The sequence below is a fragment of the Oryctolagus cuniculus genome, chromosome 7 (assembly GCF_964237555.1).
Source record: "Oryctolagus cuniculus chromosome 7, mOryCun1.1, whole genome shotgun sequence".
In the NCBI taxonomy this organism is placed as follows: Eukaryota; Metazoa; Chordata; class Mammalia; order Lagomorpha; family Leporidae; genus Oryctolagus; species Oryctolagus cuniculus.
This window is the reverse complement of record NC_091438.1, coordinates 2,511,566-2,536,088: the sequence shown is the minus strand read 5'-3', so window position 1 is coordinate 2,536,088 and position 24,523 is coordinate 2,511,566. Positions and strand designations below refer to the sequence as shown.

The 24,523-nt window shown below is 45.3% G+C and overlaps 2 protein-coding genes across 9 annotated transcripts in view; one reads left to right on the top strand and one right to left on the bottom strand.

Moving 5' to 3' along the window:
* The window catches only part of LOC138850323 (uncharacterized), a 57,034-nt gene extending 38,539 nt beyond the window's left edge, over window positions 1-18,495 (top strand). Inside the window, exon 3 of the mRNA XM_070076750.1 lies at window positions 18,370-18,495. Within this exon, the coding sequence (XP_069932851.1) occupies window positions 18,370-18,495 (126 nt within the window). The remainder of the gene's footprint in view (window positions 1-18,369) is intronic.
* Window positions 1-19,477, bottom strand: part of RABGAP1L (RAB GTPase activating protein 1 like) — a 788,918-nt gene extending 769,441 nt beyond the window's left edge. For 2 of the 8 annotated variants that reach the window (XM_070077149.1, XM_070077154.1), the window contains exon 1: window positions 19,292-19,424. The gene's annotated coding sequence lies outside the window, so the exon portion shown is untranslated. Of the gene's footprint in view, window positions 1-19,291 lie in introns of all 8 variants that reach the window. The other 6 variants (XM_070077150.1, XM_070077152.1, XM_070077147.1 and 3 more) reach the window with 6 other exon arrangements.
* Window positions 19,478-24,523: the final 5,046 nt, after the last annotated feature.

The following is a 24,523-nucleotide window of genomic DNA, read 5'->3' as shown; positions in this document are numbered from 1 at the left end:
GGCCCAAGCACCTGGGCCATCCTCCACTGCACTCCCTGGCCACAGCAGAGGGCTGGCCTGGAAGAAGGGCAACCGGGACAGAATCCGGCGCCCCGACCGGGACTAGAACCCGGTGTGCCGGCGCCGCTAGGCGGAGGATTAGCCTAGTGAGCCGCGGCGCCGGCCCCCACTTATAATTTGATCCTAGTGAAAAATGTCAGAAAGTAGCAAATCCAGGGAAAAAAAAATAAATCTCTTCCACTCACTTTAAATCTCCTGGCAATACATTTCACTGATATTATCTTCAAGATGTTTATTCCCTCTGCCATTATAACAATTAGAAGTTTGACAAAGGAGCCAGCAATGTGTTGTAGCAGGTAAAGGCACCGCCTGCGGTGCTGGAATCCCACATGGTGCTGGTTTGAGTCCCAGATACTTCACTTCTAATCCAGCTCTCTGCTATGCACCAGGAAAGCAGCAGCAAATGGCCTAAGTCCTTGGGCCCCTGTACCCACCTGGGAGACCCTGAAAAAGCTCCTGGCTCCTTCCTTTGGATTGGCCCAGCTCTGGCTACTTGGGGAGTGAACCTGCGGATGAAGACCTCTCTTTCTCTCTCTCTCTCTCTCAACCTGTGGATGAAGACCTGTCTCTCTCTCTCTCTCTCTGTGCCTCTGCCTCTGCCTCTCTGTAACTCTGCCTTTCAAATAAATCTTTAAAAAAAAAAAGTTTGACAAAGACCTAAAAAATGTTCAGGCTGCTAATCTAAATAATGTGCTACTATCTAGCTCAAACTATTATCAAATAATAGTTATTATTCATTAAGAAAAATTTTCATTTAATAAGGTTAATAATTGATATAGATACATAGATAGATCCAATTCAGTTCTAACACAACTTATGCACTCACTTAACAAGAGTTAGTCAAACTTTACTAAGTGGCAGATACAACCAGAAAGCAAAAGAGGAAACATTTATGAAAATTTTAATTATGTGCCAAGGATTGTGTTAAACCTCCTCTACTACATTCAATAACTTATTGAGGAGAAATAAGCCCATGCACTTGGTGCTGTTATCTCCATTTTACAGATAAGATCCAAATACAGATCAATATCAATGCCCTAAATCTAGGGCAAACATTAGAGCAGCAAAGGAAACGTTTGCTCTTGAAAAGTCTAATACAAAAAAAAAGTAAGTTCTGATACAGTGTTATTAGAAACACAACAGGAAGCAAAACAGGACTCTCTGAAAGCACATATGAGAGATTTCTAACAGAGTCCACCAGCCTAGGCAAGGCTCTGAAGATGATATCCGTAGTGAGGCCACAGCTACCACGCGCCATCCAGAACAGAGAACCTGGTTCATGCTCTCTCCAAGTATCTGTTAGCGGGACGGTCAAGAATCAGGACACTGGGGAGGCACTGTGGCACAGCGAGTTAAGCCGCCTCTCGTGAAGCCCGCATCCCATACTCAAGTACCGATTTCAGTCTTGGCTATCCCACTTCCAGTATAGCTCCCTGTGAAGGCTCCTGGAAAGTGGCAAATGGCTGGAACACTTGAGTCCCCACCATCCACATGGGAAACCCAGATGGAGTTCCTGCTCCTGGCTTTGGCCTGGCCTAGCCTAGCCCCAGCTGTTGTAGTCTCTGTGGGAGTGAACCAGTAGATAGAAGATCTCTCTTTCTCTGGTATTTAAAAAAAAAAAAATTCTGACATTCTGATTAAAAATAACATAATCACAATTATATAAATACACTACTGAATTACATAGCATTCCATAAAACCTACATCTCTGTATGTACTTATATAAGCAAATTAAATCCAAAGTTAGTCAAAACCCTTTGGAAATCAATCATTATCAATAAATATTTGACAACTGAACTCTGTTTACTCTGATTTTCATCCTATTTCATATAATCTTTCTAATATAAATACTTTAACACTTTCATAAATATGCTATTACAATTACTTTTAGGTGTCAACTCCAGTGAATTAAGGTCTGGCCAGATAACTAGTGTAGCACTGTCTGGGTATGTCTATGAGGATATATCCAGAAGAGATTGGACTTGCAGGATTTTTTTGTTTTTCAAGATTTATTTATTTGAGAGGAGGAGTTATAGACAGAGACAGAGAGATTCCCCTCCACTGGCTCACTCCCCACAACTCTGCAACAATGGCCAGCACTGGACCAGTGCAAAGCCAGCCTGGAACTCCATCAGGGTCTCCCACACATGTGGCAGGGGCCCAAGTACTTGGGCCATCTTCCATTGCCTTTCCAGGCGCATTAGCAGGGGACTGGATGGGAAACTGAGCAGCCAGAACTTAACCAAGCACTCATCTGGGATGCTAGTGTCACAGAGGCAGCTTAACCCACTGTGCCACAAAAGCCTAGATCTGAATCACTGAATTGAGCAAAGAAGATCTGAGCTCATACAATCTGAGCAAGCACCATCCAATTTGCTGGGGTCCAGATAAAACAAAAAGGCAGAGGAAACATGAATTTACCCTCCTGTACTGGATCTGGGACCTGCCTGCCACCTTCTCAGGTCCTTGGATATCAGAACTCCAGATTCTCTGGCCTTTGGACTCCAGGACTGAGCCTGGCTACTGAACTGCCCGGTTCTCCAGCTTTCAGGTGGCCTGCCACAGGACTTCACCATCTCCATAATCATATGAGCCAATTCCCAAAACAAATCCCCTCTCATATATCTATATCCATGCATCTCCCTACCTTACTGATTTTATTTCTTTGCAGAACCCTAATACATATACTATACAGACCATATATTTAACCTTTTCTTGCTAAGAGAAAGCATGACAACCTTTCATGACTATTCTGAAGTATTTAAATACAGTTGTCACCTTTAAAGCTAATTAGGCTGTTCAAGGATGTTTTCCTCATACTATCTGTCACTTACATACATATACGTGCAAAGATACTTCAAAAATTTCACGGAAAGGGGCTGGCGCTGTAGCATAGTAGGTAAAGCCACCACTTGCAGTGGCATCCCATATGGGGTCCGGTTTGAGTCCTGGCTGCGCCACTTCCGATCCAGCTCTCTGCTATGGCCTGGGAAAGCAGTAGAAGATGGCCCAAGTCCTTGGGCCCCTGCACCCATGTGGGAGACCCGGAAGAAGCTCCTGGCCCCTGGCTTCGGATCAGCACAGCTCCAACCATTGTGGCCTTTTGGGGAGTGAGCCAGTGGATGGAAGATCTCTCTCTCTGCCTCTGCCACTCTGTAACTCTGACTTTCAAATAAATAAATAAATCTTAAAAGAAATTCATGGAAAATGGAAGTAAACAATTAGTGTATTTTGGTGCAAAAGAATTTTAAAATCCATGTATAGGAGTAATCTTTGCAAAGTTCATGAAAATGTGTATTATGAAGAAACTAGGCATAAATTTCATTTTTTGCTCTAAAATAAATTTATCTTTTAATTCCATTTTCCATGAAATTTTTGGAGTATTCTTCTTTACCAATTTCTTCATTGTTATCAAGATATCAGCAATCTCACTGTCCTATGATCAGTATGTATGCTTTTAGCACCATCTCAGTGCTTCTTAATTATTCCTATTTTTAATCTACCACAACCTTAGAAACAACAAGCAACATATATAAAATAATAAGTGCTCAGTAACAGTTTGAAAAATTTTATTTCTAAGGAATTTATTAAAATGACATCTATCTTGGAGCTTTTGCAATATCCCAAAGAGACGAGGAGATACTACTGGGTCTAGACATATGATATATTATTTCAAATTTTCCTACCTATACCTAAAATATTCCTCCTGCTTTCTCTAAACTCAGTTCAGATATTCCAGACGGCCTAACCTGATTCCCAGACAACCTACAGATCTTTTACTATAAGAGGTGGGCACGCACTGTGCTGCTCAGCCTTGCCATACTCCACTCTATCCATTTCCCCAACATGACTGTCAGCTTTGGTTACCAATCTCCCATCTCTACTTATCTAGCAGAATCCCTATACTCTGCCTTATAAATAAAAGTTTATTGATGGGGACCAGTGCTGTTGTGTAGCGGGTAAATGCCTGCCTGCAGTGCCAGCAATCCTATATAGGTGACGGTCTGAGTCCAGCTGCCCCACTTCTGATCCAGCTCTCTGCTATGGCCTGGGAAAGCACTAGAAGATGGCCCAACTCTTTGGGACCCTGCACCCGCGTGGGAGACCTGGAAGAAGCTCCCGGCTCCTGGCTTTGGATCAACACAGCTCCAGATGGTGAAGCCATCTGGGAAGTGAACCACTGGATGGAAGACCTCTCTTCTCTTCCTTTGCCTCTCTCTCTGTAACTCTTTCAAATAAATAAATATTTTTTAAAAAAGTTTATTGAATAAAACAATTACATAGAATAAAACCAACTGTACAAAAACCCATGAAATTAAAACATCCCATTAAATAAAAATAATTTTCATATTAACTTCCTTCTGAAAATGTACACTCAGGAAATTCAAATTTATAGATAACACATAAGAAATGTGTGAGTATCAAGTACCAATCACATGACAACAAACTATCAAGGTCTTTCACCCACATCCCCTTAATTTTTTTAATTTGGGGGCAGGGGATACGTAAAAATAAAATAACTGTATTTTATTCAGGCAACTATGAACTTCTGTTCAACCTAAGTGCAAAAAGTTGATATACTTAAGGAATGGTGATTGCTAAAAAGGATCGGATAACTAAACTTAAGGCCTAAAACCCTAAAACTCCTAGAAGAAAACAGAAGAAAAGCTCCTTGCCTTAACAATGACATTGGTATCATCATAATGAAAGTTCCAATGACAAAAGCAAAAATAAACAAGTAGGACCATATCAAACCAAAAAGTTTCTGCACAACAAAAGAAACCACCAACAAAACAAAATGGCAGTCTATGGATTAGAGCATGTGCAAACCAAGTATCTGATAAGTGGTTTATATATACATATACACATATTATATGTATGTATATATAAACATACATATATAATACATACATATATACATATGTATATATACATGTCTACATATACATACATATATAAAATGTATATATAAACTCATACAACTCAATAGCCAATAAAAGAAAAGAAAAAATGGACAAAGAACCTAAACAGCATTTTTCCCCAAAAGATAAATGGCCAATAGGTATATGAAAAGGCATCCAATATCACTAATCATCAGAAAAAGGCAAGCCAAAACCACAATGAAACATCACCTAACACCTGTTAGGATCTCTAAGTGTCAGTGAAGGTGTGGAGAAAAAAAGAAGCCTGAATACTGTTGGAAGAAATATAAACTGATACAGACACTATGGAAAATAGTATGGAGGTTCCTTCAAATATTAAAAAATAGAACTACATGTAATCCAGGACTCCATCTGCTGGGTACATTTCCCAAAGGAAATGAGGTTAGAACCTCAACGAGATACCTGCATTCATATGTTCACTGCAGCATTACCCACCACACCTAGACACAGAAATAACCTAAGTGTCTATTGACAAAGAAATGGATAACAGAATTGATACACACACATACACACACACACACATATGACAAACTGAAAGTCATTATGCTAAATTAAATTTGCCAGACACACAAAGAGAAGTATTACATGATCTCCCTTACATGAGAAATCTAAAAAAGTCCAATACAGACCAGGCATGGCACAGAGGGTTTAGCAGCTGCTTGGGGCGCCCGCATCCCTACAGGAGTGCCAGTTCGAGTCGTGGCTACTCTGTCCTTCTGATCCAGTTTCCTGCTAGTACAGCCGGCAGGCAGCAGATAATAATCCAAGTACTTGGGTTTCTGTCACCCACATGGGAGACTTAGGTGAAGCTCCTGGCTCCTGACTTCAGCACCAGGCTCCTGATTCCAGCTTCCTGCTAATGCAAAGCAGGAAGAGAGTGGCAATGACTCAAGCAGCTGGGTTCCTGCCACCCATGGGGGAGAGCTGAACTGAGCCCCCAGCTGCCAGCTCAAGCCAGTTCACACACTTAGACACTAAGTCTACTGATAGGAACTCCCTCTCTCTCACTCACCCTCTCTCCTTCTGCCTCTCAAATTCAATAAATAAACTTCCATAAAAGTCAATAAACATTAGCTTTTGCTTGAAAAAAGGTAAAGATATGGATAGGTTTACTTTTGCTTCGCAATAGTAATTCTTTTATTCATACATGTGTATCAACACATCAGGTTATATACCTGATACAAACAAATTAAAAGAAGAAAAAGTTATGGTGATCATTGATGAGCTAAGCTAAAATAAAAAAGCTATTCTGGGAGGGGGGCACTCAGTCTAGTGATGAAGATGCCCACATCTCACATTATACTGTGAGCACCACTCCTGACTCCAGCTTCCTGCTAGTGCAGACCCTGGGAGGCAACAAAGATGGCTCAATCATCAGGTTCCTGACACCCACGGTGGAGCCCTGCCCTGAGATCTCAGACCCCAGCTTTATCCCCACCTGGAGCTGTTTATAGGTATTTTAGGAATCAGTCAACAGATGGGTACATGTTCGTGCTCTCTGCCTCTCTCCCTCTTAAAGAAATAATTTTTAAAATTATATTTCAAAAGCTATTCTGGACACATCTAGCTACTTTGAGAATATGAGAATGGAAGAAAAGCACCCAGGGGCCAGTGTTGTGGCACAGTGGGTTAAGCTGCTGACTGTGACACCAGTATCCCATATGAGTGCCAGTTCGAGTCCCAGCTGCTCCACTTCCACTTCAGATCCAGCTCCCTGCTATGTGCCTGGGAAAGCAGAGGAAGATGGCCCAAGTGCCTGGGTTCCTGTCACCCATCTGCGAGACTCATATGGAGCACTAGGCTCCTAGATTAGGCCTGGCCCAGCCCTGGCTGTTGCAGCTTTTGGGGAGTGAACCAGCAGATGGAAAAAATCTCTCCTCTCTCTCCCTCCATCTTTCCCTCTTTCTCTCTATAAGTACCTTTTAAGGAAAGAAGGAAGGGAGGGAGGGAGGTGAAAGAAAGCACCCATTACTGAAAGAGAGGGAGGGAGGAAGGGAGGAAAAAGAAAAGTACCCATTACAGAGACTCATAGATTCTTGATGCTGGAATGATCTTACACATTGACTAATGTTATTTACACATACTCCTCCTAACTGCACAAAGAATTCAGGCTGCTAGAGATCATCCAATCGACTTTTTATTCAGCACATCCTTACATTTCTGCCTTTCCCGATTTTCACTCATTCTCTGGACCCAGGCAAAATAAATCTTCTACTTTCCAAAAAACTTTTCAAATACTCATTGGTTCAACTTAGTTTACAGTATTACTGATAACTGATTTTTTTTTAATTTAAGAGATTTCAAAGATTTCTTTGGGTTCTCAATTAGTATCCAACAAAATGAACACACTATGATATTGTATAATGCTTAACTTTTTCGTTCTCATAACCACTCTATGAAATAAGGCAAGTTTTATCCCCATTTAAAGATCATCAATATAAAATAGATCATGGTAAAAAATAAGATAAGGAATAGAAGAGGAAGGAGGGGAGAATGTGGGTGGGAAGAATTACTGTTTCTAAAGTTGTAATTATGAAATGCATGCAAATAAATAAATAAAACCAAAGAAATAAAGATCATCAATAAAGAGTACACGTTGAGAGTTACTGTAAGACAGATTTAGGGGGGCCGGAGCTGTGGTGCAGTGGGTAAAGCCACTCCCTGCAGTGCCGGCATCCCATATGGGCACGGGTTCGAGTCCCAGCTGCTCCACTTTCCATTCAGCTCTCTGCTATGGCCTGGGAAAGCAATGGAAGATGGCTCAAGCCCTTGGGCCCCTGTACCTGTACGGGACACCCAGAAGAAGCTCCTGGCTTCAAATCAACGCATCTCTGGCCATTGCGGCCAACTGGGGAGTGAACCAGTGGATGGAAGTCCTCTGTCTCTCTCTCCCTCTCCCTCTGTGCAACTCCAACTTTCAAATAAATAAAAATCTTTAAAAAAAAAAATTAGGAACAACAGAGACCTGCCTTTTTAAGAGCTATGTAATCTCAGGCAAGTAGCTGAACGCCTCTGAGCCAGTTTCCTCAACAGCAAACTGGGAACGATATTGTAGTAGTCCCTACCTCATAGTTACTGTAAAGATTAACTAGGTAATACGCGTTATCATGTAATAACCCACAGAAATGCTCAGTGTTAGTTTATTACTGCTATACAAAAAGGAAGGAAAAAAAACTGGTCAAATCATTCTCACAGCATCATCAGATGAAGATTAAGGTCCTGGGGAGCATCTGGCCTAGCAGTTAAGGTGTCAATGTCAGCTGCCTCCCCTCCACACCACAGTGTCCGGGTTTGACTCTGAGCTCTGGCCCTGATTCCACACCAGCTACTGACCCTAGCCTCCCGTTAACGCAGGCTCAGAGAGGGAGCAGTGATGACTCAAGGACCTGGATTCCCGCCACCCACGCGGGAAAACCTGGCCTGAGTGCCGGCACCTGGCTTCACCTCTGGCCCAGCCCCAGCAACTCCGGGCATTGAGGAGTGAACCAGCAGATGGGAGCACCACGTGTATCTGTGTGTCTCTCCGCCAGGGTTTCTGCAACTCCTAAAGAAACAAGAAAAAACTAAGGCCCTGTGTTCTATCTACACTGTCTTTCACAAAACCAAAAGTTGTTCTTTACATGCATCTTTATTTTTTAACACATAATACTTGTACATTTTTATGGATAATGGCATACAGTGTAAACTGATCAAATGAAGTAATTAGCATTTCCATTTCTCTTTTTTTTTTTAAAGATTTATTTTATTTATTTGAAAGAGTTACAGAGAAAGGTAGAGACAGAGAGAGGTCTTCCATCGGCTGGTTCACTCCCTAATTGGCCGCAACGCCTGGAGCTGTGCCAATCCAAAGCCAGGAGCCAGGAGGAGCTTTTTCCAGGTCTCCCACACAGGTGCAGGGCCCAAGGACCCAGGCCAACTTCTACCGCTTTCCCAGGTCAGAGCTGGATCAGAAGAGGAGCAGCCGGGAGTAGAACCAGCGCCCATGTGGGATGCTGGCACTTCAGGCCAGGGCTTTAACCTGCTGTGCCACAGTGCCGGCCCCATTTTTCATCTTTTTTAAGGCATCTTTTAGTTTTCACACAGTATACAATGCATTATTTTGAACTATAGTCATTCCATTGTGTTGTGGAATACCAGAAATTGTTACTTCTATCTAACTATGTTTTAGTACCCATTATCCAACTTCCCACTGTTTCCCTCCCCCCCACCCCCTTCCAAGCCTCAAGTAATCACTATTCTAAGTCCAGATCAACTTTTTTATTTTTCTAACTGCCACGTATGAAAGAGAATATGCAGTATTTTGTCTTTCTATGGGTGGATTATTTCACTTAACATAACGACTTCCAGCTCCAATCATTTTGCTGCTAATGTCAAGATTTTGTTCTTTTCGTGGCTGAATAATATTCCACTTCTCTTTAACCATCCACCCATCAATGGGTATCTATGTAGATTCCACACCTTGGTTATTGTGACTAGCACTGCAACGAACATGAAAGTACAAGGATCTCTTTCATATGCTGATTTCACTTCCTTCAGATACACATCCATAAGTGGGACAGCTGGGTCACACGGTAAATCATGTTTTCAGTTTAAGAAACCTCCACACTGTTCTCCATAATAACTATTTCCAATCTACATTAATGACTACTTTTTTCTCACTTGAGCAACCAATAAATATTTCTATTTATTAGAGAGATCCTCCATCCACTGATTCACTCCCCAGATGATCACAACAGCTGGAGCTGGGCCAGGCTGAAGCCAGAGGCGTCATCTGGGTCTCCCATGTGGGTGGCAGAGGCTCAAGCACTTGGGCCATCTACTGCTTTTCCCAGGCCATTAGCAGGGAGCTGGCCAGGACTCAAACTAGCACTCATATGAGATGCTGGCATGATTGTAGGTGGTGCCTTTACCAACCATTCCACACACCAGCCCCACATTTCTTTTTTTAAAAAAAGATTGATTGATTGATTTGAATGGCAAAGTTCCAGAAAGGGAAGGAAAAACAGACAGTCCATCCACTGGTTCACTCTTCAAATGTCCAGGGGTAGGCCAGGCTGAAGCCAGGACCTTTATCTGGGTCTCCCACATGGGTGTCAGGGGCTCAAGCACTTGGGTCATCTTCTACTGCTTTTCCAAGCACATGAGCAGGGAGCTGGATCAGAAGTGGAGCAGCAGGATTTGAATGGGCACCCATACTGGATGCCAGTGTCACAGGATGCAGCTAACATGCTGCACCACAATGCTGGCCCCCAAGCAATAAACTTTTCTAAAAGCTACTATCACCACTGTCTTCAAAGTAAAAGTCTCAAAAGTTGAAAAACTGCACAAGTTCTTTCTTTAGAAAAATTCTCAGTGCAATATAATAATAGCATGCAAACACAAAAAGTATATTACAAATGGGAAGTATCAGCTTAACTGATAACTGATTCATCTACTGTTATTAGATTACCTTTAAAAAACTTTGTGATATCTTCAACAGTATGGATGGCTAACGTTTGTGATACCAAATGGAACAGAAGAAACATGCTTCATCTATGAAACGGTTGACAGTGTTGATAGGAAATATAAAAATTTATGTCAGAACAAAAAAAAAGTCTACACTTAGTGAAAAGTTAAGCTGTACAAGTCATGCCAAAAAACTTAGTAGGTTCATTAGTAGTGGCAAATAGGCAGTGCTAAGATTTGAATAATAACATCTAATTTCATTTTCTCATTAACTTTCCAAGAAGCCTGAGTTAGCATTAAAGGTGAATTCTAGGGGCCAGCACTGTGGTACAGCAGGTTAACACCCTGGCCTGAAGCGCCAGCATCCTATATGGGCGCCAGTTTGAGACTCAACTGTTCCACTTCCGATCCAGCTCTCTGCTATGGCCTAGGAAAGCAGTAGAAGATGGCCCAGGTCCTTGGGAGACCCTGAAGAAACTCCTGGCTCCCTGGCTTCGGATCGGCACAGCTCCAGCCGTTGCAGCCAACTGGGGAGTGAACCAGTGGATGGAAAACCAACCAACCACCCTCCCTCCCTCCCTCCCTCCCTCCCTCTCTCCCTCCATCTCTCTCTCTCTCTCTGCCTCTCCTCTCTGTGCAACTCTGATTTTCAAATAAATAAATAAATCTTAAAAAAAAAAAAAGGTGAATTCTAAAATACGTGAGAAGAAAGCAGACATGGGGGTGTGAAGGGGAGAAAACACTCAGTACAACGACCTTGATAATACAACTTGGTAAATAGACATTTACACAGAAAGTCTGGGACAAAGGCACACAAAACATTTGTCTAAATATGACTACTGACAACAAGGCAAATACAAGTCAAAGATTTAAAGTGAAAGAATATAGTTCATGAGAGAAAAACTTTGGGAAAATACAATAAAAAGTGATTAAGCTCTACTAGCAAATAGTTGCTGAAAAACAAAACTACTCAAAAACCACCTCAGAAACCATATCGCCTGCTACTATGTGTACAGGCTCTCTTCAGAGGCAGTGACAGAGCTATACTCCTCCCAAAGTGTTAGCTCACAACAAACTTAGCACGGACTAGTTAAAGAAACACCTAGTAAGTATTCTAACTCTTTGCACTTATATAATGCTCTTAGCAGAGAGCCTCAAAATGACAAAAAGACAGTATCTTAAGGTACAGAATAAAACTAGTGTTGTATGTCTCTTAAACCTGCAAAACTAAAAACCACAGGTTAGCGTTTTTTTCTAAAAATAGTGTTTGTTATTTGCATCCGGTGTAGGAGTCTGATTTTAAAGCCCTGTAATTATGCTTGCTGTAGATAATGAGGACAGAACACAGGTCTAGATGTGGGGTAGCAAAGAGGTTGAGAAATTCCTCACTATGATTAAAATGTGTTCCTTTCCCAGAAATGTGGCATACAAAAATTCCCTTTGGGTGTGTATTACAGTAGTTTCACATTTGTGAATATTTCACAAGATAGTCTTCAAAGAGCCAGACCACTTGTCTTCAGTTCTCTGCCAGGTGGGCTATATGTTTACCATAAATTCCAACTATATAGATATATATATATATATGCTGTATATATATATTCACATACTCACAACAATGTATGCACAGCTTTAGAAATGTTTATATCATTTAAATTAAGAACACCAACCTCACACTTTGTACCACAAAAAATAGTGGCCAGAAATTTGGAGGTTATTCAAGCTCAATTTGTGAAAGCTATCATGATTCAAAGAGGGAAAAAACCCAAAAACAAAACAACAACAATAAAAAAAAAAAAAAACTACTGACATGATTATCTACTTCATTCAACTGGTGTGAGGTATCTGGGGCATGCTGCCTCTAAACTCTTATCATGCTATTTGGGGTTTGTGATCTTAGGGGCAGTACATATGAAACTGCTGAAACCTTTCAAAATAACAGGAAATAACAGGACAATATAGATTACCTGTCTGGAGTTTCAATAAATGAGGGAAACAACACAGCAACGACACAATGTATATTTATGTTAGATCCATTTCCAAAACCTTCAAAGATCCAAAAGTAGCCCCGCTTGTTACCAACCAAATAGTACAGCAACTTCATGACCAAGATTTCCAAAATTTTCCACACACTTCAGCAATGAGCTATTAAACAGTGTCTGTGTGTGTTGTTTCCTGGGCAACACTGTGAGAGGGTTTTTACCTTTACAGAACTGGTGGGTCAACGAGAACCAAGCTTCTTCAAACCCACTGCACCATTTTCATTAGAAGCAGCGGGTGTGAAATCAGCAGCAGACACAAAAGCTACAGAACTGCCACCACCAGTGCTTCAACTTGATTAACAGATAAAATAACTTACTGTCATTTGTCACTTAACAGACAAATAACTTACTGTCATCCATCTTCATTTCCAGCCACCAAATTCCCCTGTAAAACAAAGCAAGCTCCACCCAGGACTTCAGAACATCCTTGACACACTGGCTGTCGAACAAACGCGTGTTGAAATCCAAGGAAGTTCTTGGAATTAAGAACCTGTGAGTCTCTCAGAACTGCCTTGCTGCCCTAAATTCTGAGAGCCAGCCCACTCAGCTGAGGATCTGCACAGACTACCCTCTGATGAACCAGAGTGGCCTCTGAGAATCAGGAGCCAGGCACAGAAATCACACTTTACAGAGTCCTTGGAAAAGACTTTCAGAACTGCTCCCTGCTCTGCCTCAGCCAATCTGATGCTCTCGACCGAGCTAAGGAACAAACACTGCTTATGTCCTTACAAAGAAAATACTTTCCCTTCCCAAAAGTTTTAGGATGGGTGAACTCCAGGGTGTTTCTCTAATACCAATCATTTTTCCCTTGAGATTTTACTCTAAGGTAAAAGGGCTCGCTTGGTCGTATTTTAACCAGGAGCACAACGTATTTATTTAAGTACCAGATGATTCCAGATATAAAAATGAAAGACAAGCCAGAAAACAGAAAGGAAAACTGGCATTCTGGTCTCTTAAACCATCTCTGTTAACTGACTATCGCCTAACTCTCACTACTCACTTTTTCACGTCCCTTCCTCTACGTGATACAATATCTTGGTCCATACTAGTTATCCTATTTCCACATGTCCAAATTCTACCCAGTCTTCAAAACACAGTTAAAATGTCACTTCTGGGGCCGGCACTGTGGCGTAGTGGGTTCAAGCCCCAGCCTGCAATGCCGGTATCCCATATGGGCGCTGGTTCAAGTCCCGCCTTCTCCACTTCCGATCCACCTCTCCGATATGGCCTGGGAAAGAAGCAGAAGATGGCCCAAGTGCTTGGTCCCCTGCACCCACATGGGAGACCCAGAGGAAGCTCCTAGCTTCAGATCAGCTCAGCTCCAGCCACTGGGGTCATCTGGGGAGTGAACCAGCGGATGGAAGACCTCTCTTTCTCTCTCTGGCTCTACCTCTCTCTGTAACTCTGTCTTTCAAATAAATAAAATAAATCCTTAAAAACAAAAAAAAGTCACTTCTTCCACTATGCTTACAAGTAATCTCTCCCTCCCCTCTAAACTCTTACAGTACTTATCTTTGTTTCTTTCTCACCATTAGTTTCTGCATTATCTTTGTATCCATATTTAATCTTATATATAAGCATAAAGTCCTCAGGGTCAAGGTCTGGGCCTTGCACATAATAAGCACTCCAATTGATACATGAATGGGTTAGACAAGGGCAGAAGCCCAGTAGAAGCAACTCTGGATTAGCAATGCAGAATCCTGGCTTTGCTAGTAACTAGCAATATGACTTGGACCTTGTGCTTTAATAAATTCACCGGCAAAATTAGAAGGGTGGGCTAAACCCTTTTCTCAACTATAGGCTGTTACCCAAAAGGAAATAAAATATAGGAGTATTAATGTGCACCATAGGCAGCACGGTACTATGAACAACTAGCTATTTGTACAATTTGCTAATTTCACTGAGATAAATATTCCCACTACGGCCAATTTCCAGTTACCAACATGATATCAGTGAACATGGAGCTGAGTAGAGAGAGGCCCAACTGCTCTTGCAAGCCAGTATCAGCCAAGACAGCACGGCCCTAAAAAGATAAGTATTATTTCACCAGACTTCTTTGAACTTTGTGTGTGTGTGCATAGGCGTGCATATGTACCACATCAAAACATAAAATCTATTTCTTGCTGTGGATCAAGTCAAAGCAGTTTAATGAATGTTCAGCTAAACAATCTCCCGTCTCCTTCATGTGTGCTACACAATTCAATAATTCTTATTCTTGGTCACAGACGCAATCTCTTCACTACATCAATTTGTATTTCTCTTCAAAAATGAGAGAAGCAAACATTTCCTGCCAGCAGCAGAAGGCAAATAAAAGAATTAGAAATTTGGTTGAAGAATTATCAGCCAGGGGCCGGCGCCATGGCACACTAGGTTAATCCTCCACCTGCAGCACCGGTATTGCATATGGGCACTGATTCTAGTCCGGATTGCTCCTCTTCCAGTCCAGCTTTCTGTTATGGCTTGGGAAAGCAGAAGAAGATGGCCCAAGTCCTTGGGGCCCTGCACCCACATGACAGACCAGGATCCTGGCTTTGGATCGGCGCAGTGCCGGCCGTTGCGGCCATCTGGGGAGTGAACCAACGGAAGAAAGACCTTTCTCTCTGTCCCTCCCTCTCACTGTCTATGGAGAAAGGCCCAACTGCTCTTGCAAGCCAGTATCAGCCAAGACAGCACGGCCCTGAAAAGGTAAGTATTATTTTACCAGACTTCTTTGAAATTTGTGTGTGTGTGTGCACGTACAGGCATGTCACATAAATACCTGTCAAATAAATAAATAAAATATTTAAAAAGAAAAAAAGAATTATCAGCCAGGGCTGGTGTTGTGGCGAAGTGGATGAAGCCTCCGCCCACATGCCAGCAGCCCACAGAGGTGACAGTTCACATCCCAGTTGCTCTGCTTCCTATCCAGCTCCCTGCGAATGGCCTGGGTAAAGCAGCAGAACTGGTTCAAGTACGTGGGCCCCTGCGACCCATGTGGAAGAGCCAGATGAAGTTCCTGGTTCCTGGCTTTGGCCTGGCCCAGCGCCGGCCATTGCAGCCATATGGGATGTGAACTGGCAGATGGAACTGGGATCTCTGTCTCTCCCTCTCTATAACTCTTTCAAACAATTAAATGTTAAAAAAAAAAAAAAAACAATTATCAGCCAAGGGTCAAGGTTCTACACCTCCGTTCGGCCCTACACATCTGAAGGACACAACATACTCCTATTAATAACAAAGACTCATCTAGCAAAGGGTTGAGAGGTAAGGGAAGGAGGTGAGAAATTTATAGTATGAAAAAAGTTCAAGTAATTCTGGTTTGTATCCATGCTCAGAACCTGGCCACAGAGAAAACTGACATGGTAAAATGGTAGATTTTCCAGATCTCATGTTTCCCAAACTTCCCAGCACACGTTTGCAGCCCTCAATGGGATCTTCATTACCAAGACTCCTCCACTAGGATTAAGTCTCTGTCACAGACTAGTACTTGTTGGATTAAGAATAGTCAAGAGAAAAGATAGCATAGCAAAGAGTTGTTGGACTTGATATTCTAAGAAAATTGGGATTTTACTGAAAAAAAAAAAAACTTTATTTTCTTCTTGTTTAAGCTTAGAAAATTGGGTGAGAAGTTTCTTGAATATATTTTTGGCTGTACTATGTCTATCACAACAACATAGCCTATAACCAGATTCTTCATGAGTATTTATAAAGAATTGTGTTTTCTATTTTTAAGACTAGAAAACAAGAAGGCTTAGAACTTCAAATATAGTAATAATCTTAGCTCAAACCTAACTCTAAATCAACCAAATACATGCTGAGAAACTTCCCAAGAAAATCCCCAAGTATTTCGCCAAAAAACACCAATAGATGACTAAAAAAAAAGAGTTCCTATGGAAATAAATTTTCTATAATCAAATAATTATGGCAGCCTATCTGTTGAATCAGAGCAGTACACAGAATAAATGAAGCATAAAGAGGAAAATGTTGAGAACTGAATTCTGCTGAGTCCCATTAATTTTTTAAGATTTATGTATTTATTTGAAAGTCAGAGCTATAGAGTGACAGAGGCAGAGACACAGAGGTCTTCCATCCACTGGCTCACTCCCCAGATGGCCACAGCAGCCAGAGCTGTGCTGATACGAAGCCAGGAGCCTCTTCTGGGTCTCCCACACAGGTGCAGGGGCCCAAACATTGGAGACATTTTCTGCTGCTTTCTCAGGCCATAGCAGAGTTGGATCAGAAGTGGAGCAGCCAGAACTCGAACCAAGGCCCATATGGGATGCCAGCACTGCAGGAGGCGGCTTTATGCACTACATCACAGTGCCAGCCCCTTTGTTCTTTATTAAGGTATGCTGATGTTCACACACTTACACCCAATGTAAATACTGACTATAAAGTCAAAATTATTCCTATTCTGAAAAGCCAGGAATCAAATGAAGCAATGTGTTTCTCAATAATTTCAACATTAAAACTCTCCATAAAAATTGAGTGTTTTTACCATAGCTCAGGTTCAAGTCTGTATATCCTCTACTTCCACTATTAGTCGTGACAAGCGTTCATAAGTCTATCTTCAAAAAAAATACCTGAGCTGTCCTTTAAGTAGCAATGGTTGGAATGGCCTTGGGCTGCTGGTCATCCTCAGACCCCATGGCTTGGACTATTCATCTAAGACAAAATGTATAAACCTAGAGGAATTCATCAAAACTTGTGAGACACCTGCAAAAACAGGTCTACGCCTAGGAATCCCATAGGCTACACTACCAACTTCATTCTCCAAACACTCTTTATCCAGCCATATTTACCCCTGTACCACTTCCAGATAACAGTAGGCTGAAATTCAGTTCCAGCTCTACACGTCCAGAACACGAAAGTTTTGCTACTTGGCTAACAGTCTCGTCAAAGTCCGTATGTAGTAGCCTGGCTGTCTCCCACAAAATATTGTCACTTGATACAACAGAGTTCTTTCTTTATACTATGTCAAAAGAATGAATAAAATGAATTCTACCTTTAATACTCTCTCATTTGAAAATTCCAATAAAATACAGTAATTAATTAAACAATTTCAAGTCCAGCTTAAAGCAAAAAAAAAAATTATCACAAGTTTATTACAAGTCACAAACACAGAACTGCCAAGCTGACAAACATGAAAATTCTTGTGTCACATACCAAACAAAATTATGTCATTCAAAGAATAAAACATTATACGTGTTACAGCAAAAAAAAAAAAAAAAATGACTTGAATCATGAACAGTTACGGAAGAAACAAAAACCCTCAGACTATCACAACTCTGATGCGGACAAGTTCCCATCAAGTAACTACGGTCAAACAATAAAAAAGGAAAAACATATTTACAGTCACATCTTTTTAGGCTGGTTTATGTTCACTACACACAACAGTACGGGACTCTTTCCAGCTTTCTAGTGCACAAAGCATTCGCACCGAAGTCCACCCTGCTAACGTCTCTCCTCCCCAGACCATTTCAGTACAGAGTTCACATCTGAACTGATGCAGTGTACGCAGCAGCCCAGCTCAAAGCCTTGGCGAACTCCTGAGGCAGGGGAACAGTTAGTGCTACTTGATGACGATGTAAATTCATTCGTCTTTCTCCTTTGCAGTCTCCTTGTCAGTTTCACATAGGCTGCTCTGCTGAAGTAATGAGCCACAAGCCAATTCTCTAGAACTAGCAGCCTGTAGACCAGCTATTTTTCCACGGGCAAAAAACCACTTCCAGTTTGACCACAAGCAATCTGCACATCCCAGTGTTCTGACAGAGTAACTACTAGATATCCTACAGAAGTGCAGCAGGGGCTAACCATAAACAAGCGCTACCTACCTCCTACCACCCCACCACGCGCAAGGAAACTTCAAGGTGCGAGTATCAAAATTCCCTAAATCTTGACAGGGCCGAAAACGCAAGCCCCGACATCCCTTTGGGAACAGCGCTGAAATCGACCAAGCACGCCAAGCGCTCCCGTGGAGCGCAGGGAGGTCGGCGTTGCAATTCACGTGCACGAAACCCTCCATCTGAATTCTGGAGCATGCTCTAAAGCCATCCTCGCTGAGAAGTGCAAGGAGAACACACCACCCCGGGATCGGGAACGAAGCCTGTCAGCCCGGCCACCTCCCGCTGGCCGGTGGCCCCTTTCCACATGCTGACGCACTGCCCAGCTCTGCACCGCTGGCGACCGGAGCAAAGTACCAGCCCAGTCTCAGAAACTTTGACTGCGCGTTCGGGACACCGAGCACCCGCACCCCGGGCTGGGGGCTGGCGACTTGTCGGTCACGGACCGGAGTGGGGGGTCCGCTCCGAGGCAGGGCATTCCAGGCAGGTAGGGATCTGCCCCGGACGCAGCCCATCCCAGACTGCACATCCGCCAGCATCGACAGCAGCAGCCGGGCAAGGAGGAGGGCGAGGGCGAGGCGGCCGCCCGCAGGTGGGTAAGGGACCAGCCTAACCACACGCCCCCCCGGACGCGGGCTGCCGGGCTGAGAGCCCCGCGGCGGCCGAGGCGGCGGCCAAGTGGAGAGGGCACCGCCGGCGTCCGCGGCCGCCGAAACCACCACCCCGCCCCCAGGTGAGGGGCGCCCGCCTCGCCCGCCCCGGACGCCGGCAGCCGCCCGGGCGCAGACCGCGGCGTCGGGCGGGCGGCGGGCGGCCCCGCGCGCCCCCTCCCGCATCCTGCATCCCCATCCCGGGCCGGGCCCCCATCCCGACCCTCCTCAGGCTCCGCCGCGGCGCCGACAGGCACCCCCGGGCCGAGCCGGCCCGCGGATCCGGGCCGCCGGGCCGCCCTCGAGCCCCGCGGGAGCCCCCCGCGCCTCACCTCCTCACGCCTCCGCGCTCGCCGCCGGAACAACAACTCCGCCAGGCGCCCGCGGCCGGGCCCCGTCCCGTTCACTCCGCCGCCGCCGGAGCCTCGGGAGGGCGGAGGGAGCGGCGAGGGGCGGGCGCAGGGACCGCCCGGCAGGAAGAGGCGAGGGAGGGGGCGGGCCGAGGAGGCGGCGGCGGCGCGGCGGGAGCGCGCGCGTGCGGGCCCCGCGGCGCGGCGTGCGCGCTCCTGACGGCGGGGGCGCCCGCTCCGCTCGGCGGCCGGCCTGGCGCGCGCGCGGACTCGCGGCCTCGCGGACTCGCGTGGCCTGGGGGGCCCTGGCGGAGACGGAGTTGTCGGGGCTGGGACGCGCCGCGGGGGCGGGCGTGCCCGCGGCCCTCGAGGACCTCCGGGACGCGGGGCGGGTGGGCGCGGGCGCGCGCGTGCGAGCGAGGGGGCGGAAGCCCCGCCGGGCGGTCACTGAGTTCTGATGTCATCCCGCTCGCGGGAATTATTTTCGTGCTGAGAGCCCTGAGGTGTAGACGTTCGTTCCTGAAGCCGTCGCTCTGCAGGAAGCCGCCCTGAAGAGCACCAACTTTCTCACCGGCCGCTGTTTCCTGAAGCCGCCGCGGGTTGAGGGACTCGGGGAGACGGCGGCGAGGACCCGCGGGCGGGCGTGGAAAGCGCCGCTTCGCGGACACGGGAAGAGCACGGCTCCCCGTTTGCACCTCTTCATCTTGTGGGGGAGCCGAATCGGCCGAACCCGCTAGGGGAACAGTGACCCCGCTCTTTCTCGCCGCACATCCTGGGCTGATCTTTGAACTCAGGCTAAGCCACAAACGGCCTGTCGGCTTTCCCGAGTGTCCTCAGGGCGCTGTGGGTTTGTGGCACCCACCTGCTCGGGGATAATCTGGGCAGTAGTTAGCCCCTAGGAACGCTCGAGGACGGGTTTCACTCGCGTGGTGCCTGACTCAGAAGTACTGGGTGAATTTCGCTGCGTGGAATAAATTCACGTGGTACCACAAGAGTGTGTGTGTGTGTCCAGTGGCGTGAGCCCAAGAGTGACTAATTTGGTATAGAATTCTAACTCCAGCTCTCCCCCCGCCCGGATCCAAAAGCTACTCTGAGAAATGTGACGTTGTGCAAAGGGCCCTGCCTCTTAAATTCCATTTTTTCTCTTTTCCTAAGTTAACGTGTGTAAACAATGGGGCATATCCATGTTATTTTTTAGAGTTTGTTTATTTTGAAAGGCAGAGAGAGAGCCGTAGAGGTCTTCGATCTGGTGGTTTGCTTCCCAAAGACCTGCAACAGCAAGTGCTGAGCAAGGCCAAAGCCGAGAACCTGGAATTCAATCCAGGTCTCCAGTTCCTGGCAAGGACCCACCTGCTGCCTCCCAGGGTGAACAGTGACAGAAAGCTGGATCCAAAACACTGCCGCAGAGGCCAGCGTCAGGAAGAACCAGGTTAACCTACTGTTGCTGCCAGAAGATTCGAGTTCCAGCAGCTCCACTTCCAATCCAGCTCCCTGCTAATGCACCTGGAAAAGCGGAGGAAGACACCCCGAGGGCTTGGGCCCCTGCCACCCACATGGGAGACCTGGATGAAGTTCCAGGTTCCTGTCTTTGGCCTGGCTGTTTCAGCCGTTTGGGGATTGAACCAACAGATGGAAGGTATCTGCCCCCAAACTCGCCTCCCAACACCCTCCCCATTCTGCCTTTCAAATTAAAAAAAGGGGGGGGACTCCCACTCAGGCACTGTAATGTGAAATCAGTGTCTTAGCTGCTGCACCAAGTGGCAGCCCTCAACTCTGTCCTTCCTGATTCCCCCACGAGCTGACGGTTCAAGCACGTCTTTTGAAGACGGCCCATTAATAACCTCTGTATCCCAAGAGGCTGCCTAGTAGCCCTGGGCCTGCCTCACTTCACCTGGAAGTTTTGCTAACACTTAATCAAATTAGTATTAGAATAAAATCAGCTGTTGATTTGCTGAAACATACGCAATCTATTAATAAATATGCCAACAACTAGGTACTGAGCCTGTACTAAATAAAGTAGTAATAAAATTATACTAGGCACCCTCAGGGAGCCATACTTGAAAAACTCAGTTTCTCCCTTCTGATCGTTTCCAACTGGAGAAAAGCTTGTTGGCATAAAAGGCTAACACTGTGGTTATTATTGGCATTCAGTTATAAACTTAGCCAAAAAAGAAAATAAATTTTTAAATGATGCGTCCAAAGAAATGTAGTGTTTCCGGCCGGCGCCGCGGCTCACTAGGCTAATCCTCCACCTTGCGGCGCTGGCACACCGGGTTCTAGTCCCAGTCAGGGCGCCGGATTCTGTCCCGGTTGCCCCTCTTCCAGGCCAGCTCTCTGCTGTGGCCAGGGAGTGCAGTGGAGGATGGCCCAAGTGCTTGGGCCCTGCACCCCATGGGAGACCAGGAAAAGCACCTGGCTCCTGGCTCCTGCCATCGGATCAGCGCAGTGTGCCGGCCGCAGCGCGCTGGCCGCGGAGGCCACTGGAGGGTGAACCAACGGCAAAAGGAAGACCTTTCTCTCTGTCTCTCTCTCTCACTGTCCACTCTGCCTGTCAAAAAAAAAAAAAAAAAAAAAAAAAAAAAAAAAAAAAAAAGGTAGTGTTTCCTAGATTCAATTCCATGTCTTTGAAAGCAACACTAGTGGCCGCCATTGGCAGGTGTCAGTTCCTCTATTTAAGGGGAGCATGACAACTAAATTGCTATAGGAGGGTCAATCTGTGCCATTTTGCCACAGTGAAAAGACAAGGTCTGTCCCTTGGCCATGTGTCACACCTCTAATCCCCAGGACTCATTCTGGGACGCTGAACTTTTCATGGAAGCAGGACCTTGATAAGAGACAAGTCACAACAGAACCTTGGTAAGAGACAGGTGTAAACTCATCTCCACCACCCAGAAAACAGTTCTAAGCATGTTTTGTTTGGCCAGCACAGTGCTTCAGAAAGAAAATGGGCCAAAATTTAAGTTAAAAATCAGATTTCACAAGCATTCCAGCCTTCTCTTTTAAAAAGTGGGCTTCCGTTGTCACAGGACAAGAATCACCTGCAGGACATGCCAAGGTCTCTGTGTTCCTTGTTGAACCTGGCACTGTCTTTCCCTCATTTAGGTCTGTACCTCCCTGTTCAATATCAAAAAGAAAAAAACACCTGGAAACAAACATTAAGCAATAACAGAAGAGTTGGAACTGTGGTGTTTCTCGGTATGGAATACCGTATTCCTTTTGTGAAAGGTGGCACTGGTTGGTTCCCCAACAGACAATTTCCACCCAACTGCAATTGTGAGGCAGCCAAGGATGTGAGTGGGAATAGGCTGGGTTCTAGCTCCACATGTGGGCCCTGATGGATGTTGGATAACCAGCCCAATCCTGTTTGCCCCTGACTGTCAGTGCTCCTCGCTAGGCACTGCCGAAGGTCTAGATTGGGCCCATCACGTGAAGGACAGATCTTGTGCGTCTCGGGCAATGCAAAGTGCCCTCTGTGTTCCTCTGGCTAGTGTGATGGGGGGTTGTGAGTCCATGGATACTGCAGCCACTCGGCTACCACGAGGGAATGCAGCCTTAGACACGTGACGAAAAAGCTCAAGCTCGGCATGAAGCCTGCTTCTTCCTCAGGGTTGAGTAACTTCTCTGAGCCACAGCTTTTTCTTAGTTTAAGAAAGTTTGCATTTGGCCTTTTGTTGCTTGCAGCCAAAGCTAAATTTCTCCATGCCTGTTACAAAAGAAAGAGTTATCACTGCATTAGTGACTCTACCAAGGACACATTTCCCAAGGGTTGGATAGGCAACAACATATTTAGAAAAGCTGTAGGGCCAGTGCCGCGGCTCACTAGGCTAATCCTCCGCCTGCGGCGCCAGCACACCGGGTTCTAGTCCCGGTTGGGGCGCCGGATTCTGTCTCGGTTGCCCCTCTTCCAGGCCAGCTCTCTGCTGTGGCCCAGGAGGGCAGTGGAGGATGGCCCAGGTGCTTGGGCCCTGCACCCACGTGGGAGACCAGGAGAAGCACCTGGCTCCTGGCTTCAGATCAGCATGGTGCATTGACCGCAGCGACCATTGGAGGGTGAACCAACAGAAAAAAGGAAGACCTTTCTCTCTGTCTCTTTCTCTCACTGTCCACTCTGCCTGTCCAAAAAAAAAAAAAAAAAAAGCTGTAGGGGGTCTTTAAAAAATATATTGTTTTATCTATTTGAAAGGCAGAGTGGCAGAGAGGGAGAGAGAGAAAGAGATCTTCCATCTGCTGGTTCACTCTTCCCCAAATAGCTGCAACAACCTGGCCCAGCCCCAGGTCTCCCATGTGGGTGGCAGGGACCCAAGTACTTGGGCCGTCTCCCACTGCTTTCCCCAACACATTAGCAGGAATACTGGATTGGAATCAGTGTGGCAGGAGTAGCAGAGACTTGAATCAGTGCTTGGATATGGGATGCTGGTGTCACAGGCAATATCTTTTTTTTTTTTTTTTTTTTTTTAGATTTATTTGAAAGACATAGTTACACAGGGTAGAGGCAGAGAGAGAGAGAGAGAGAGAGAGAGAGACTTCCATCTGCTGGTTCACTCGCCAGATGGCCACAATGGCAGGAGCCCAAATTTGGGCCATCTTCTACTGCTTTCCCAGGCCATAGCAGAGAGCTGAATGGGAAGTGGAGCAGCCGGGACTAGAACCACCGTCCATATGTGGTGCTGGCACTGCAGGTAGCAGCTTTACCCACTACACTACAGCACCGGCCCCACAGGCGATGTCTTAATCCACCGGGCCACTGTGCTGGCTCCTGTAGAGGGTCTTGAAAGGAACTTGACTACCCTCCAAAAACCTTCCCTAACTAGATTACCTGTTTCCTGAGAATCCATGGCTATATTTTATTACTTTGAGTAATACTATTTAATACTTTGACTATTACTTTATTACTTTGACCTGCTTAAATCAATGTTCCCTGAAAACAGCACTTTGTAACTCTGGTGGAGCAGGGGTGGGCAAGACATATTAGGCTCTGCCAAGGCAAACACAGGTGGGACTCGAAATTCAATAAATCTAAACCAGGCTAATTTTTAGGTTGATACTCTTGTATGGCTCCTGACGATCTTACAAATACCCAAATGACCCTTGGCAGAAAAAAAGCTTCCCCACCCCTGCATCTAATTAGTAATTTACATAAATGAATTTATCAGGTGGCTTTTGGGTAATGAATGCATTTGTTTTATTTATTTGAAAGGCAGGCAAACAGATCTT